The 13,539-nt window shown below is 41.1% G+C and overlaps 1 protein-coding gene across 3 annotated transcripts in view; it reads left to right on the forward strand.

Moving 5' to 3' along the window:
* ELP4 (elongator acetyltransferase complex subunit 4) overlaps positions 1-3,170 on the forward strand; it is a 200,922-nt gene extending 197,752 nt beyond the window's left edge. For all 3 annotated transcript variants that reach the window (XM_018567806.1, XM_018567811.1, XM_018567818.1), the window contains one exon: positions 2,951-3,170. In XM_018567806.1, the coding sequence (XP_018423308.1) occupies positions 2,951-3,082 (132 nt within the window). In that variant the 3' untranslated portion in view covers positions 3,083-3,170. The remainder of the gene's footprint in view (positions 1-2,950) is intronic.
* Positions 3,171-13,539: the final 10,369 nt, after the last annotated feature.

Consider the following 13,539-nt stretch of genomic DNA (forward strand, 5'->3'; position numbering starts at 1 on the left):
CACAATGTATCATCCCACCAAAACCCAACTGTAGTCAGCGATCATTCTATTTCCAAACCCCCCTAGTTTATGGGTTAGGCAAAGGGTACCAAAAAGTCAATGAGCAAGTCTTTACCCACTTAGGATAAATAGGACAATAGGATGAAATACTGTTACATGATAGAACGTGTTTCCAAACTCGCCAATGGCCTGGTGATGCTTTAAGCTGAGTGGTGAGATATTCAGTTATAGACCCACCATGTGAAAAATTGCCATTAACCCAAATGTTTTTGGTGGTGAAGAGTGCATATTATTCTTGGTGAGCTTCTATAATTGGTGGTGTGACTATTAATGCTGTAGGTTTCTGAACTGAGCTGAAGAAGCCACTTGGATGAGTGGTGGAATGTTTTTAACATTACTAAACAAACCCAGTTGAATGTGATGGCTACTATCTATACCATGACCTGGATAAATGAGGACCTGAACAGACGGTCTCAATACTTGTCTTTTGCCCTTCAATGAGGTGTCTTGTATGGCTCTTCACATGTTCACTAGAACCAACATGTTTACCAGGCCCAATAAAGTGGATAGTACTATTCACTGGTGGTTATTCAGAGTCAACAATGGCCTTCTGATGATCAGGGCTACTTATATGTGCCTGGGCTGCAAGAGAGGATCCAACACCTCTGTTTTACAGGCTTTGTTTGAACTGTGCTTTCAACACTCTGCCCATAGAGAACTTACTAAGGGAAATTGATTAACATGGATGTGATACCGTGGATATCTACTTACCAGAGTTACCATCTCTACCCCAATATATGTACAGTGGGGCAAAAAAGTATTTAGTCAGCCACCAATTGTGCAAGTTCTCCCACTTAAAAAGACGAGAATCTTATCTTACAAATGGCCCATTATTAAAAAAAAACAACAGCTTTTCCAACTTCACTACTGGAATACCCTTAAGGGCTTGTTCACACCATGTCTGGATCATATCCAGACCAGAACAGTTTGTTCCCGGGACCAAAAGAGCATCGCAATGTATCCCCATGGTATTTCTGGGCTCTGTTCACACCAGCACAGTCTGTTCCGGATCAGACAAAAGACAATACTGCTGGTCTCATTTTCTCTGGTCTGGAATGCACTGGAACGCATGAAAATGCATACAAACACACTGGACCACACCTGAAAGCCCATTTAAAGCTGAAAAAAACCAGCTCTGGAAATCGTCGTAAAAACGCAGTAAAACGAAATGCACCATGTTAAAGATCTGGTCCAGAAAATGGTGTGAACCTAGCCCTAAGCCACCAAGATGTCTTCTACCGCGTTCAAAAAAGCTAAAAAATCTGGTGATAACATAGCCCAAAAATATTCTCATAATTTCTTTTTAAAGGAGAACTATGAAGTGAGTGATTTTCACTCAACCTCATACACTGTTTCCCTGAAAATAAGACCTACCCCGAAATGAAGACCTAGTACCATTTTTGGGAATTGCTAAAATATAAGACCTACCCCGAAAATAAGACCTAGTTGTGACCATTTCCAGGGCCGGTAGCGACATAAGGGGGAACCTGAAGAGCTGCGGGAGAGAGTCAGAGGTGCCAACAAAGGCAGCGCTAGAGGAAGCGAGGCGGCAGCGCAGGGAGCAGAGCCGCATGAGCCGATGTTTCCTCTATAGCGCCGACTCCTGTCACAGGCGGAGTGATACCAAATGCGTTCTACCTGTGAGGAATCTATAGTGAACGTGCGCTTTGCTTATTCTGGTTACCAAATGGCTCTTGGAAAGGTATGGCACCCTTGATTGTCCTGATCCTCCTATTCTTAACTTTGCCATTTTGGATTATTTAATTTGGATTTGCATTATCTTTGGATTAATATACATTTTTTTTTAAAATAAGACCTACCCGAAAATAAGACCTAGTGTGTTCTTTTGAGCCCCAAAAAATATAAGACAGTGTCTTATTTTCGGGGAAACACGGTAGTTCGAGCCGACGTGTGACAATGGCTCTATAGATTGGGAAGTGATCGCACGCATACCGTCGCTTGCTCACTTTCCGATCATCTCCCTACAGAGAGCGGTGACTGTCAGTCCCCGCTCCCCGCATGGATTCCCCCCTGCCCCGCTCCGACCCTCCAGCGCTGAGTGGAGGAACAGATGGGGGAGGGGCGAAAGCAGCTGGCTCTGCCTCTAGATAGGCAGAGCCTGCTGTCACTCAAGCAGCTGGGCGGATCTCGACAGCATTGTCGGGTTCCGTCCTGGCTGTGGCGATCTCGGTATATAGTGAGCAATAGCTCACTATATACTCAGCTTTGGGTCATGGGAGGACATTAGTATATGTCCTCCCATGACCCTTAAGAGAACTATGGGATAAAATGGTTACCCCATAGTTCTCTTTTAATATAATTTTTATAGTCTTGTTTTCATTCTTTTTTACTCAGAAATGCCTTAAAATACCTTTTGTAACCTTTTCTTAACCTTTTTACTTTTTTTTTGTGGAAATACACTTTCTGGCCTCCCACTCTTGACATAACTGAGTTACAGCTACATCCTTTATTAAAGGCAACCTTACACAGAGGGGTCGCTTCTGACCAGATCAATTAGAGTGCACTTGACAGATTGGTCAAACTCGAATGCCTATTGGATTGTAGAGTAATTTTTACCGCAACTGCTATAACAGATAAGTAGATGGTATACCAGAAAAATGGCAGGAGCCAAGAGCTTCTATTTACCCTTTGATGGCTGTGGCACAAAGGGCACATCCTTGGCACTTAAAGAATCACAGCACGTGGAAGCATACATGCGATTTTATTTCCGTCAAATGATTTGGAAGCGATTGATAGATACTTCTGCAGCATGTAAAACTAAATGACTACATGAATGACTAACAAGGTAGACAATGTGTGTACGCGCTCCTTGAAATAAACATTTAATAATGGTTGTGTTCTGTTCTTTTCATTTCCATTCTGTCCACAGAGACTGCATTTGCCTCCAGACTTGTCAGACACAGTGAGCCGCTCAAGCAAACAGGATGTGGCAGGATCGGCCAAATTGCTGAGCTCAGGATGTGGCACTGCAGCCGTAGGCAAGAAGCACCTGGACTTCTAGTGATTTCTACCGAGACGATACGTTTGCAAACGCAGGAGGCACTAACATCATCATTATTATTTACTGACTCTCTTTTTTTATATGCAAAATTCTGGATACACTTAGTAAACATAATATTGTTATAACAAAACTGTCTGATCTTTTACTATTCTGTGTTCCTACAAGTGAGAAAAAATTGTTTCATTTAAAGTTCTACCTTTAAAATGTATTTTCACCTTTGCAGGCAAGTTTGGGAAAGTCCCACTGTATTTTTGTTCCCTTCCACAAAGCATAACTAAAATAATAAAAACTAAATATTTCTTACCTTTCTAGTTATTTATTTGTAGCCGGTTCATACATAGGACTTTATAGGCAGCCAGCTTCTATTGCTTAAGCTAGCCATACATTTATAGATTTTCTCTCATCAACCTGCGGGCTGAACAAGAGAAAATCACTTGATTCCATAATAAACAGCACAGATGGAGAAATCTCCAGCCCGTGGGCTGCTTTAGTGCCCAATCAGTGACTAAATCTGATCAGGTCACTGTTTGGCCGAGAATTTTCCACCCTGCTCAAGCATTTTTTTTTAAAGTCCATTGACATACAATGTACCACCCAAGCCTTGAGATTTTTGACCCTTTGTTAGTACTATAGGCAGCCCTGCACTATCTGGTTTATCATCTGATAATAAAGCAAGTAAAATGTAAGCAGCAAGTTTTCAATGTTAATTTAAAGTAAAATGTAAGCAGCAAGTTTTCAATGTTAATTTAAATTTTAACTCCACTTTAAAAAATGAAAACCAAAAATCTTTAAAAAATTCATATAATATTTAACACAAGCCATTTTGTATTTTAATGTTATTAAAATGTATCTTTCCATATAAAACTGTAGCTGCTGTAATGTTCTAAATCTATCCAAAAAAAAATGAAATGCAATATGGCAAAACTGGAGGCGTTCCATACACAGTTGGTGTACAGAACTCCCTAAGAAATGTCACCTCCCGGAAGTCTGCACTAAGATGCAACTATAATGTTTGGCATCTCTTGCAATAGGAATTTCATTTTTGGTGAGATACTTCCTAAGGGTTAATTACTACTAAAGGGATGCCGACACTGCACTTTTCCCTATTACAACACAAGAAGCCCACCAGCTGTTTAATAACCTAGACCCTCCCACTCAGGAATCAGTTTGGAAAGGACATACTGCAACAAACAGCTTTTTCTTCAAAACAGAAACGGGTAGGAAACTGCAACAAAGTTAAAATCCTTGTAATGTACACAGATCTCCCAGAGAGGATTGATTTTTTTTTTCCCCTAAACAAAAGTAGAAGTGATGGCATGTGAATGGTAAAATAATATATACAAAGTAGGTGTTATTCCAGTTTGGCTGCAAAAGTGGAAATACATGTTAACCCAGTTTTCCATGACTCCCCTCCTCTACATTTAAAAGAATTTTACAATAAGGCCACATTCACACTAGAAACAGCCGGCACATACAGCTCCGTGCTGCGTGCACGGCTGTATTGGGCAGCTCCCCAGGAAGGACAGGTGCTCCGTGTGATTAGTACGCAGCCTGTCCTTCTCTATGGGACTACGCGGCCATACGCCCCCCTACGCTCACCTCAAGTGCAGGTCCGTACGGGTGTGGGTGCCTCGGCTTCATCGCAGACAGGATCCATCCTGTCAGCGTACGAGTATGGTCGCCCACACGGACGTGCAGGGCGGGTGAGCGTAGGGCGGCGTAGTCCCATAGAGAAGGACAGGGGTTGCGTACTAATCACACGCAGCACCTGTCCTTCCCCGGAGCTGCCCGATACGGCCGTGCACTCAACCCGTGTGAATGAGCCCTAAGAGTCTGGCCATCTGCAGATGTCCCAGCATAATTTTCTGTGGACTCACTGGGCATACTGCTCGTGTCTGGAATTTTTAAAAATCCTGATCAATTGTTTTGGGAATGAAAAATAATGCTCAAGTCCCTCATCCACACTAAGCAGCATAGATAAGGGAATTCGCTACCTCCACCCCCTGCTAGGCTATTGTAGTGGTGGGTGTGCCACTGTCAGAATACCGAGCAATGACTGCAGCTGACTGGCTGCAGTCAGTGGTCGGCCAAGAACTTTTGAGCCAGCTCCTTCAAACAAAAGTTGATTGAAAAATTGTCTTTTGCCGAACAGAGAGGTGCTGACGAGGCCGCACACTACTCAAATTCCGGCTGAATGTATGGCCAGGTATAGAGACATACTGCACATTACTAGGGAAAGGAAAGGAATGGGGGGGAAAGTTGTGGTCGTGTTGTTTTTAAGACCATGCTGGGAAACCCTGTGTGCATTTAATACAGAAACTGAAATCAGAGCATTTTAGCAGTCAAGGGGAAATCTGTCTGAGATGTCGGAAAATGGGAATGTTTCAATACAGGAGGCCCTACACAATAGAATGTATGAATTATGGTGTGAATGGAAATACTGGATTTTGTTATAAATGAGGAGCTGTAGAAATCTTCTTTTTTTTTTTATACATCTTCATTGTTTTAACAAGAAATAGAAAATACAACTTACAAAAAAGAAAACAAAGGAAACAATCCGTTAACAAGAGGGGAGAGGGATATGAATACACAACACATTGATAACATAAGAGCAAAAATAGGGCAATATTCAAAAAATACAAAGCAACTTTAATGTCAAGAGGGAAAAACACTAGCCCCTAGATAAAAAGCAGAGGGCCATCCTAACTTAAGGCCTCATAGCTTTTGGGATTTCAATGGCTTGGATTAGCAATTTCGGGTTTTTTCTGGTTTAGAATGGCTCAGCTATGGATTTTCGAACAGTTAATTCTTCCACATGTGGCGGACTTTTAACAGGAAAATACAGTATGGTTCATTATAAGAGCTCTTTTTGTCACTGAAGAATTTGTTGGTTTGCCGATATTAAATTGTACATGTTTATGGCCAGTTTAATTTGGAATTCTCCTTTAAGTGACCTACACCAATGCAATTTTTAAAAGTATTTAATACGGATGCACTGATACTATTACTAGTAGCCAGGGGCGTATCTGCCGCGAGGCAAACAAGGCGTTTGCCTGGAGCGGCAGATTCGCTGAGGGCGGCGTTGAGAACACTGGCAATCAGGAAGCCGGGCGATGGGTCATGATCTGCCGCCGGACTTCCTTATAATCGGGGTACACAGCACTCGTTATCGGCGAGTACTGAAAAAAGATATCGGTACTCATACTCGACACCGAAAATACGGTATCGGTGTAATTGTTTACCAATTTGTAAAGTTCAGTCTTCACCAAGTGCCCTGTTTATCTAACGTACGTCCTTATGTGTTTTCATTTATTGCCTTTACTGGTTAAATCCAAACTCTGGGATGAGCAAATATTGTCTAAATACAAGAGTCATGTGTATTCTTCCTTGAAGAGCTTGGTGAGCTTTGTGTATTTCTTCCAGATCTGTGCAGTAATCCTGTGTGAAACTTTGTTTCTGTGTAGGAGCTTCCCGTAATAAATACCGGTCTCAGCTCCACTCGCTCCTTGTGCAGGGTGACTGGTCTTGCCTCCGCCCCCTCATGTAGTTTTCTGCAGCCTGTAGTAGGTGGAGCCTTCTTCCCACAGCTCTGCTCTCTGCACAGGCTATGTACAGCACAGTGATAATTTCACCACAACTGTTGCAAGGTTAAGGTGGGTCACACAATGTTGGATAAAACTATTGGTGTCCGAAGGTCAACTTTTAAGCAAAACATTTCATCCACATTTTTTGTTTTGAGTAGGCTGGGGAAATGTTAGTTTTCATCAGGTTCCTATTAATACCTGAGACCTCACTTTCTGTCCCTGAGACACCCGTGCGATAAATGGAGGATGCGGGGATTGTCACCAGGAGAGGAGGACGATTAAGCATGCACTCAGCTTCACAACGGAGGCTGAACCTCAAGGACAAAAGTCATGGATCACGAATGTGTTTATTGTTCGTAGAGATGTATGTCCAACGTGTTTCAGGGCAGTTACAGTGTCCCCTTCATCATGACAGTTTAGATGGAACTGATGCTACTATAACAAATATTCAAAACCCATTATATATTAAAGAAAGTCCCTTTGTATAGGTAACAATATTTCACAAATGATTTGGACCCTACAGAATGTCATTCTTTATGGGCAAATCGATCTATATCTTTATCTCTACTTAGCAATATAAACCCTTGCCCATTCCATCCAAATTGAATGAAACCTTTAAAGCTGCATTTGGGCTTCAACTGTGTTAAAATGTTTTCAGGCAAACCCTTTGCATAGGTAAAATATTCCCATATATGTTCTGAATATAAGTTTACATCTGCTGAATTCCACCATTGTTATCATGAATATAATAAAGGCAGAAGTACGGCTTGGACCTGCCAGAGGAGCCCCCGGGGCTGCATGTACCACAGAGCTGAAAACACTGACCTTAACCATTGGTGTTCTTTATCTCATAGAGACGCTCCACAAGAAGCATTGTGTCTGTTGCTGACCTGGCTGTAATTAGGGAGAAGCTGTTTAGATATTCAAGTATTAAAAAAATAAATCAAATGACAAGGCAGTGAATCAGATATAACACTCACTCTACCTGTTCACACATTTGAGGCCATCCAATAAGGCAAAGTGCAATAGCCCTCTGTATCCAATCAGACGTAATCTTTCACTGTCAGAATCCGGTGAAATAAGATCCAAGCTCGCTCTTATGATGGACTACAATCTCACGTTTAGTTTACTAATATGTATTGAGATTGTAGCCCATCACGGGAGTGAGCTTGGAGCGGTGGCTACTTTACAACATACGCAGAGACCATGTGGAACAAAAGTAGCCACACTCCTGAAGCAAGGACAGTGTCAGCACCAATTCAGAGATGATTTGAGGATCTACAGCCGACTTATACACAAACACATAGGTTTTGTTAATAGTTAAGGTACTTGGATGCATTTTTAAGATTTAATTCCTGATTTTAGTGTCACTTTGTACTGATTGTACTGTCTGTGCAGTAATAAGTAGGTGCCGATATCAATCTCATGGTGTCTGCATTTGGTTCACACAACGTATGGGTGCCAGTTGGGGGTAATACTCCAGTTCCGATGTTAGTTGGGGCGATGGATGGATTTTTGCTCAGTTTTTAAAGCTTTCAGATCTATGATCTACATAGCAAAGACATGAATGGTGGTAATTATCTGTACCTTGCAGCAGTGTTCATTCTAATACATTCGTTTTAGCACAGGTACAGTACATGTTAAGCACATTTAAAGTTTTTATTCTTTTAAATGGTACTAACAGACAATTGTTTCGTAGTGTTATATTATGCACTTTGCTATTCAGTTGAATGAATTCATGATTTTAAAGGGTTTTTTATTGTATTTTGTATCTGAATCCCTTCCCCCTCCCAAGCATGTGTCTGACTTTTTAGGTGTCATCTTCACGCAAGAAATACACTTCATACTAATGCAGTGGATCTCTTACCTTTAAAATTTGTGTTCTTGCATTGCACATCTCATGCTTTCTTTGGCTGCAGTCTTCATTGTAATGAGCATTCAGGCACTGGGAGAACAGCACATCCTGTTAAGACTGATAACATCTGCCTGCTCTATATGTGCAGGGTGACCAGTCTTCCCCCATCCCCTTGTAGTTTTATTTAAAGCAGCACTGATGTAACAACAGCATTTTTGGAATCAACTGGCCAGTTATCAGGTTTCTGCCCACCTGGCTTGGCCGACCAGCAACCCTTCCCCCCAATCTTCGGTCACTGCCAACACCTTTTTCCTGTTTCTTCAGTCCACTGCTCATGCTGCCCTATCGAGAACTCGCCCATACACCCTTTATGCGGACTGAAGGCTCTAGGAAAATGTTGTTCTTCAGGGCGCCCTATGAAGCTGTTTTGGACAATGACCAATGACGTCACTGTATATATATCTATATAGATATATATACTGTATATACTGATCAATATATATACTGATCAGCCATAACATTATGACCACTAAGAGGTGAATTGAATAAATAAGATTTATTATCTGGTTACAATGGTACCTGGAAGTGGGTGATATATATTGGGCAGCAAGTGAACATTTTGTTCCTGATGTTGATGTGTTGGAAGCAGAAAAAATGGGCAAGCCTAAGGATTTGAGCAAGGACCAATTTGTGATGGCTAGACGACTGGGTCAGAGCAACTCCCCAACTGCAGCTCTTGTGGGATGTTCCCGGTCTGCAGTGGTCAGGGTCTACCAAAAGTGGTCCAAGGAAGGATGAATTGTTCTCAATCCAAAATCCAACCGTGCATCTGTGGGATGTGCTTGAAAAACAAGTCCGATCCATGGAGGCCCCACCTCGCAACTTACAAGACTTAAAGGATCTGTTACTGATAGTTGGTGCGAGATAGCACAGCATATCTTCAGAGGTCTAGTGGAGTCCATGCTTCGACAGGCCAGGGCTATTTTGGCAGCAGAAGGGGATCTACTCAATATTAGACAGGTGGTTATTATGGCTGATTGGAATATGTATGTATATGTGATGTGTGTGTGTGTATATATATATATATATATATATATATATATATATATATATATAAGGTCCTCTCACATGCTCCTGTTTGTCTGTTAAACAAACATTTTACATTTTAAAAGAAAAAGTTAATTATGACATAAAAAATAATCTCCCCAAAAGCAGTTCTATTTTTATTTTACGGTATTTTTATATTTTATTTTTTTTCCTTCTGAAACCCTGGTTTTAAATAATTTACAGCCACACTGAGAGATTACATCAACAGATTAAACTCTAGATTGAAATTCAAACTGACAGATACATTAATGCTGGTAACTCTGAAATGTGCAGTCAAGCTTAATAAATAAATAGTGTAAAATGCAGGGCTAAAACATAGACATAAAAACATGTTCCTGCAGTCATAATGTGCAGAATATCTTTCCAGAGATACACCTGACAGCGAGGATAATTGGGATCAGGAATTTAAATTTTATGTTTTAATACTAGATTTTGGTGCTAGATATCCTTATCTGTATATGTTTGTTATAGTGGGATGTCTTGTGTGTTCAAACATTTGCAGATAAGCAAGTTACATGAGTTTATGCAATAGCCTAGAAAAGAAATCAGTGTCAATTAGAATTTTGTCTTCAACTGCTGAGTGAACAGACTATAGAAACCTAATTTTCGATTGGCCACCTTTACCTTTTACTATTTTAAAACCAAAAATAGGATTGGAGGGCTCTAATGGCACTGCTTTGTTACCTGGTGTTTTGCTTTCCCTGTGACTATGAGATATATATTTTTTTTCCTCTCTCTTCCCCCTTTCTCATTTTTCTTTCGCTCCTCTTTTTGGATTATTTTTTCTCTTTACATCAATTGAAAATGTTTCTCATTAAAGCTAAATGCATATGTTGATTTATACTCTTGTATCCATGTAAAACCTCAATAAAAAAGTAAGTAATAAAAAAACAAAAATAGTATGTTTAAGGATTGAGGTCCACCCACCGCAGAGCAAATTGCGGCCAACAGGAAGCTGCGTATGCAAAGGAGGAGGGGGGCTGGCTCACAACATGAATTGTTTAAATGTAGGTATTAGAGTCTGGACATATAAAGGTACTTATTAAAGCAAATTAAATTCAAGCTAAACTGGCAATGGGTCAATTAAAAATGTTTTTATCTTTAAGTAACTGTGGGAAACCTTAAAACGTACCCCTGCAGTGCCCGCACTTAACCACACTGCAAGGGTTAAGTGCTTGTTTTGTCTAGGGGCACCAAAAAAGGCTCTAGTACCTAATCCGTGGTTCCTCCAACTGTTAGACTGGTCCCCCAGCCTTTTGTTCCCTAGGCTCCAGCAGTCTAAAGACCACTAACGTCTTCATGTCCTATACAGATCCTTTGACTTCCATTAGATGCAAGCGCGCAAAGGAATATTCCGAGCTGAAGCAGAGGTGAAGAGAGGTGAGTGCTGACCACTGCCTGCTATTGTAATAGTGCAGTGGTATACCATTCAAAATGAATGGCAATGCAACACACTGCAGTATGTGCCTTATACTGCACATTACTGCTGTGCAAGACATGAAGGGGCCCTCAATACATGACAAAAAAATCCCTCGAGCACTATGGGTTATCTAAAGAGACAGCGCAGCAGATATATTCTGTCTCTGATTGAAATTTCATACTGATCCATATATAGGAAAAGAAAGAGATAACAATAAGTTACGTTGATGTTTTTAATCCCTGGCTATATTAAGTAAAAAAAGGAAATGAGTGCAAAACTCAGAAAATTCAGATTAAATTCTCAGTACTGTAGGGGATATCTAGCACCCCCTCCCCTCCTGAATCCCTACACATGTTCCAGGCTTGAGTCCTGTGCCCAGAACATCCATTGCATCCTTTAGGATTGAGAGCGGAGGGGAGACACGAAAACTCAGTTTCTCAATCTCCACTGTGAAGCACAAACCAGGAAGTGCTTAACTCTGCACACTTCCGAGTTCAGAGCTTTTAGTACAAATGAGGCATTAGAGACTTAATAGACCCCTGATGTCTCCATAAAAAGGACTTGTCACAAGAAATTTACTATCATATAAGGGTCTTGTTATCACCAGTTTTTCTGATCGCAATAATGTTAAGTGAATGAAAATTAAATATAAAATTAATGTTTTGTTTTTTTTAAGCCCATCTACACATGCATATTCGAAAACCAACGTAGGGTGATCACACATAAGTAAATGACAATTGCGCAACACGTATTGAGCATTGTTGCACCCACCAGAGTGAGAGGAATAATTTTGGAGCCAGTGTTTTTGGTTGACTCTATACTGATGAGCTGTAAAGGTTTTAATGCACCTTCCATGGATATTTATGAGTATCATGCATTGTCACCCTTTTACAGGTGCACGCATTTTAGTCTTTTTTTTTCTTTTTGAAAAGTTCTGTTTATTCAGTTTTGCAAATAACACACAGTAACAGTTTCCTCCTACAGCAGTAGGGGTACATACTTAGTTACAAACATTCATAACATACATAACTCCACCTGCACCTCCTTAATAATACAACCCCACCCCAAAAAACATGTGCCATATCGAGCCCCCGGACTGAGTATGTTCCCAAAAACTAAATTAAAGGAAAGGAAATTACATAGTATCCAACCCTGCCAATCTAAGGTGCGCCACTAGGCCCTAACTCATTCGGAGCTCAGTTTGGTGGGCACCTGTAGGGCATCCTGTGGTAGCTGCTCCACAACGTGACAGCCTACCCATGTATAGGTTAAACAGTAGTGGTGGGGAGCGTTAGGTTGAAGAGGAGTCGTTCAATAAAGGCAACCTCTATCCCATCCCATGTTTTCCTAAGTTCTCCAGGTAGCTTCAATCCCAACTCCTACCCATCAGGCTACGGCAAACCAACCACCCCAAACCTTATCAAACTTCCTCGGGTATCCTCTGCTAATGTAAGCTACTTTCTACAGATGCAGAGACGAATCAATAATGCCCCTCCACTCCGACAGGGATGGAGGGTCTTTCCGTTTCCAGTGTAGGACCACCAACTTCCTAGCGTAGAATAGCAATATCCCAGTCAGTATGCGTAGGGCAGTAGTAGGGGCGACCTGCTCAGTAAGCCCCAGTAAGCACACCAAGATAGTTCGTGGAACCGGAAGTGCTATCACCTGTGAGATAAATTCTGTGACCAATTGCCAGTATCTAGCAATCCCCAGATAGTCCCAAAAGATATGGCGGAAGTCAACAGGTTGTGCCGAACAGCGCCAACAGGAGAGAGAGGTATCTTGGTAGATCTTCGCAAGTCTTGCAGGTGCGTAGTAAACTCTATGCAGTATTTTAAATTGTACAAGCCGGTCCCGAACTGACACCAAGTGGGAGTCATCGGAGAGATCCGGCGCGTCCATTACCCATTTCAACTTGCAAGGGAGTCTATGAACACCTGCCGTGTCTGAGAGGGCACGCATTTAAGTCTTGACGTATTTAGTATCTGTTCACTTAAATCTTATCTTTTTTTTATTTTGCAGAAAATTTTAAGAGTCTATTGTGTTTTAGTGCACTGAAATTAAAGTGTATTTTCTACTGTATAGGTTCAAGAAACAGTTTCATGATTATTCTGTGACATAAAAAATTGCAGCAGTGCAAACATTCCACCACTCCAATTCCCAGGCCACACTAAGCAAAAATCACACCACGGGTGCAGGCAAAACAGGTACTCCTCCGTCTCCAACGTATGATTCATCTTTAAAAAAAACAAGCTACACTTATGTGGGTCTTCATAAGTTAAAGCAACTTTTATTGATATAACGAATACATACTGTGAAACAAAGCTCCTATGTCTATAAAACGCGTTTTACCGATATCTGGCTTGATCATAATTGGCCTCTATGATTAGGCCAGATTGGTGAAATGCATGAGAGGTGTTATACACATGGGAGCTTTGTTTCACAGTATGTATTCGTTATAGATCAATAAAAGTTGCTTTAAAGTCACCCC

This window comes from Nanorana parkeri, unplaced genomic scaffold (genome assembly GCF_000935625.1).
Source record: "Nanorana parkeri isolate BGI_ZX_2015 unplaced genomic scaffold, ASM93562v1 scaffold30, whole genome shotgun sequence".
Taxonomy (NCBI): domain Eukaryota; kingdom Metazoa; phylum Chordata; class Amphibia; order Anura; family Dicroglossidae; genus Nanorana; species Nanorana parkeri.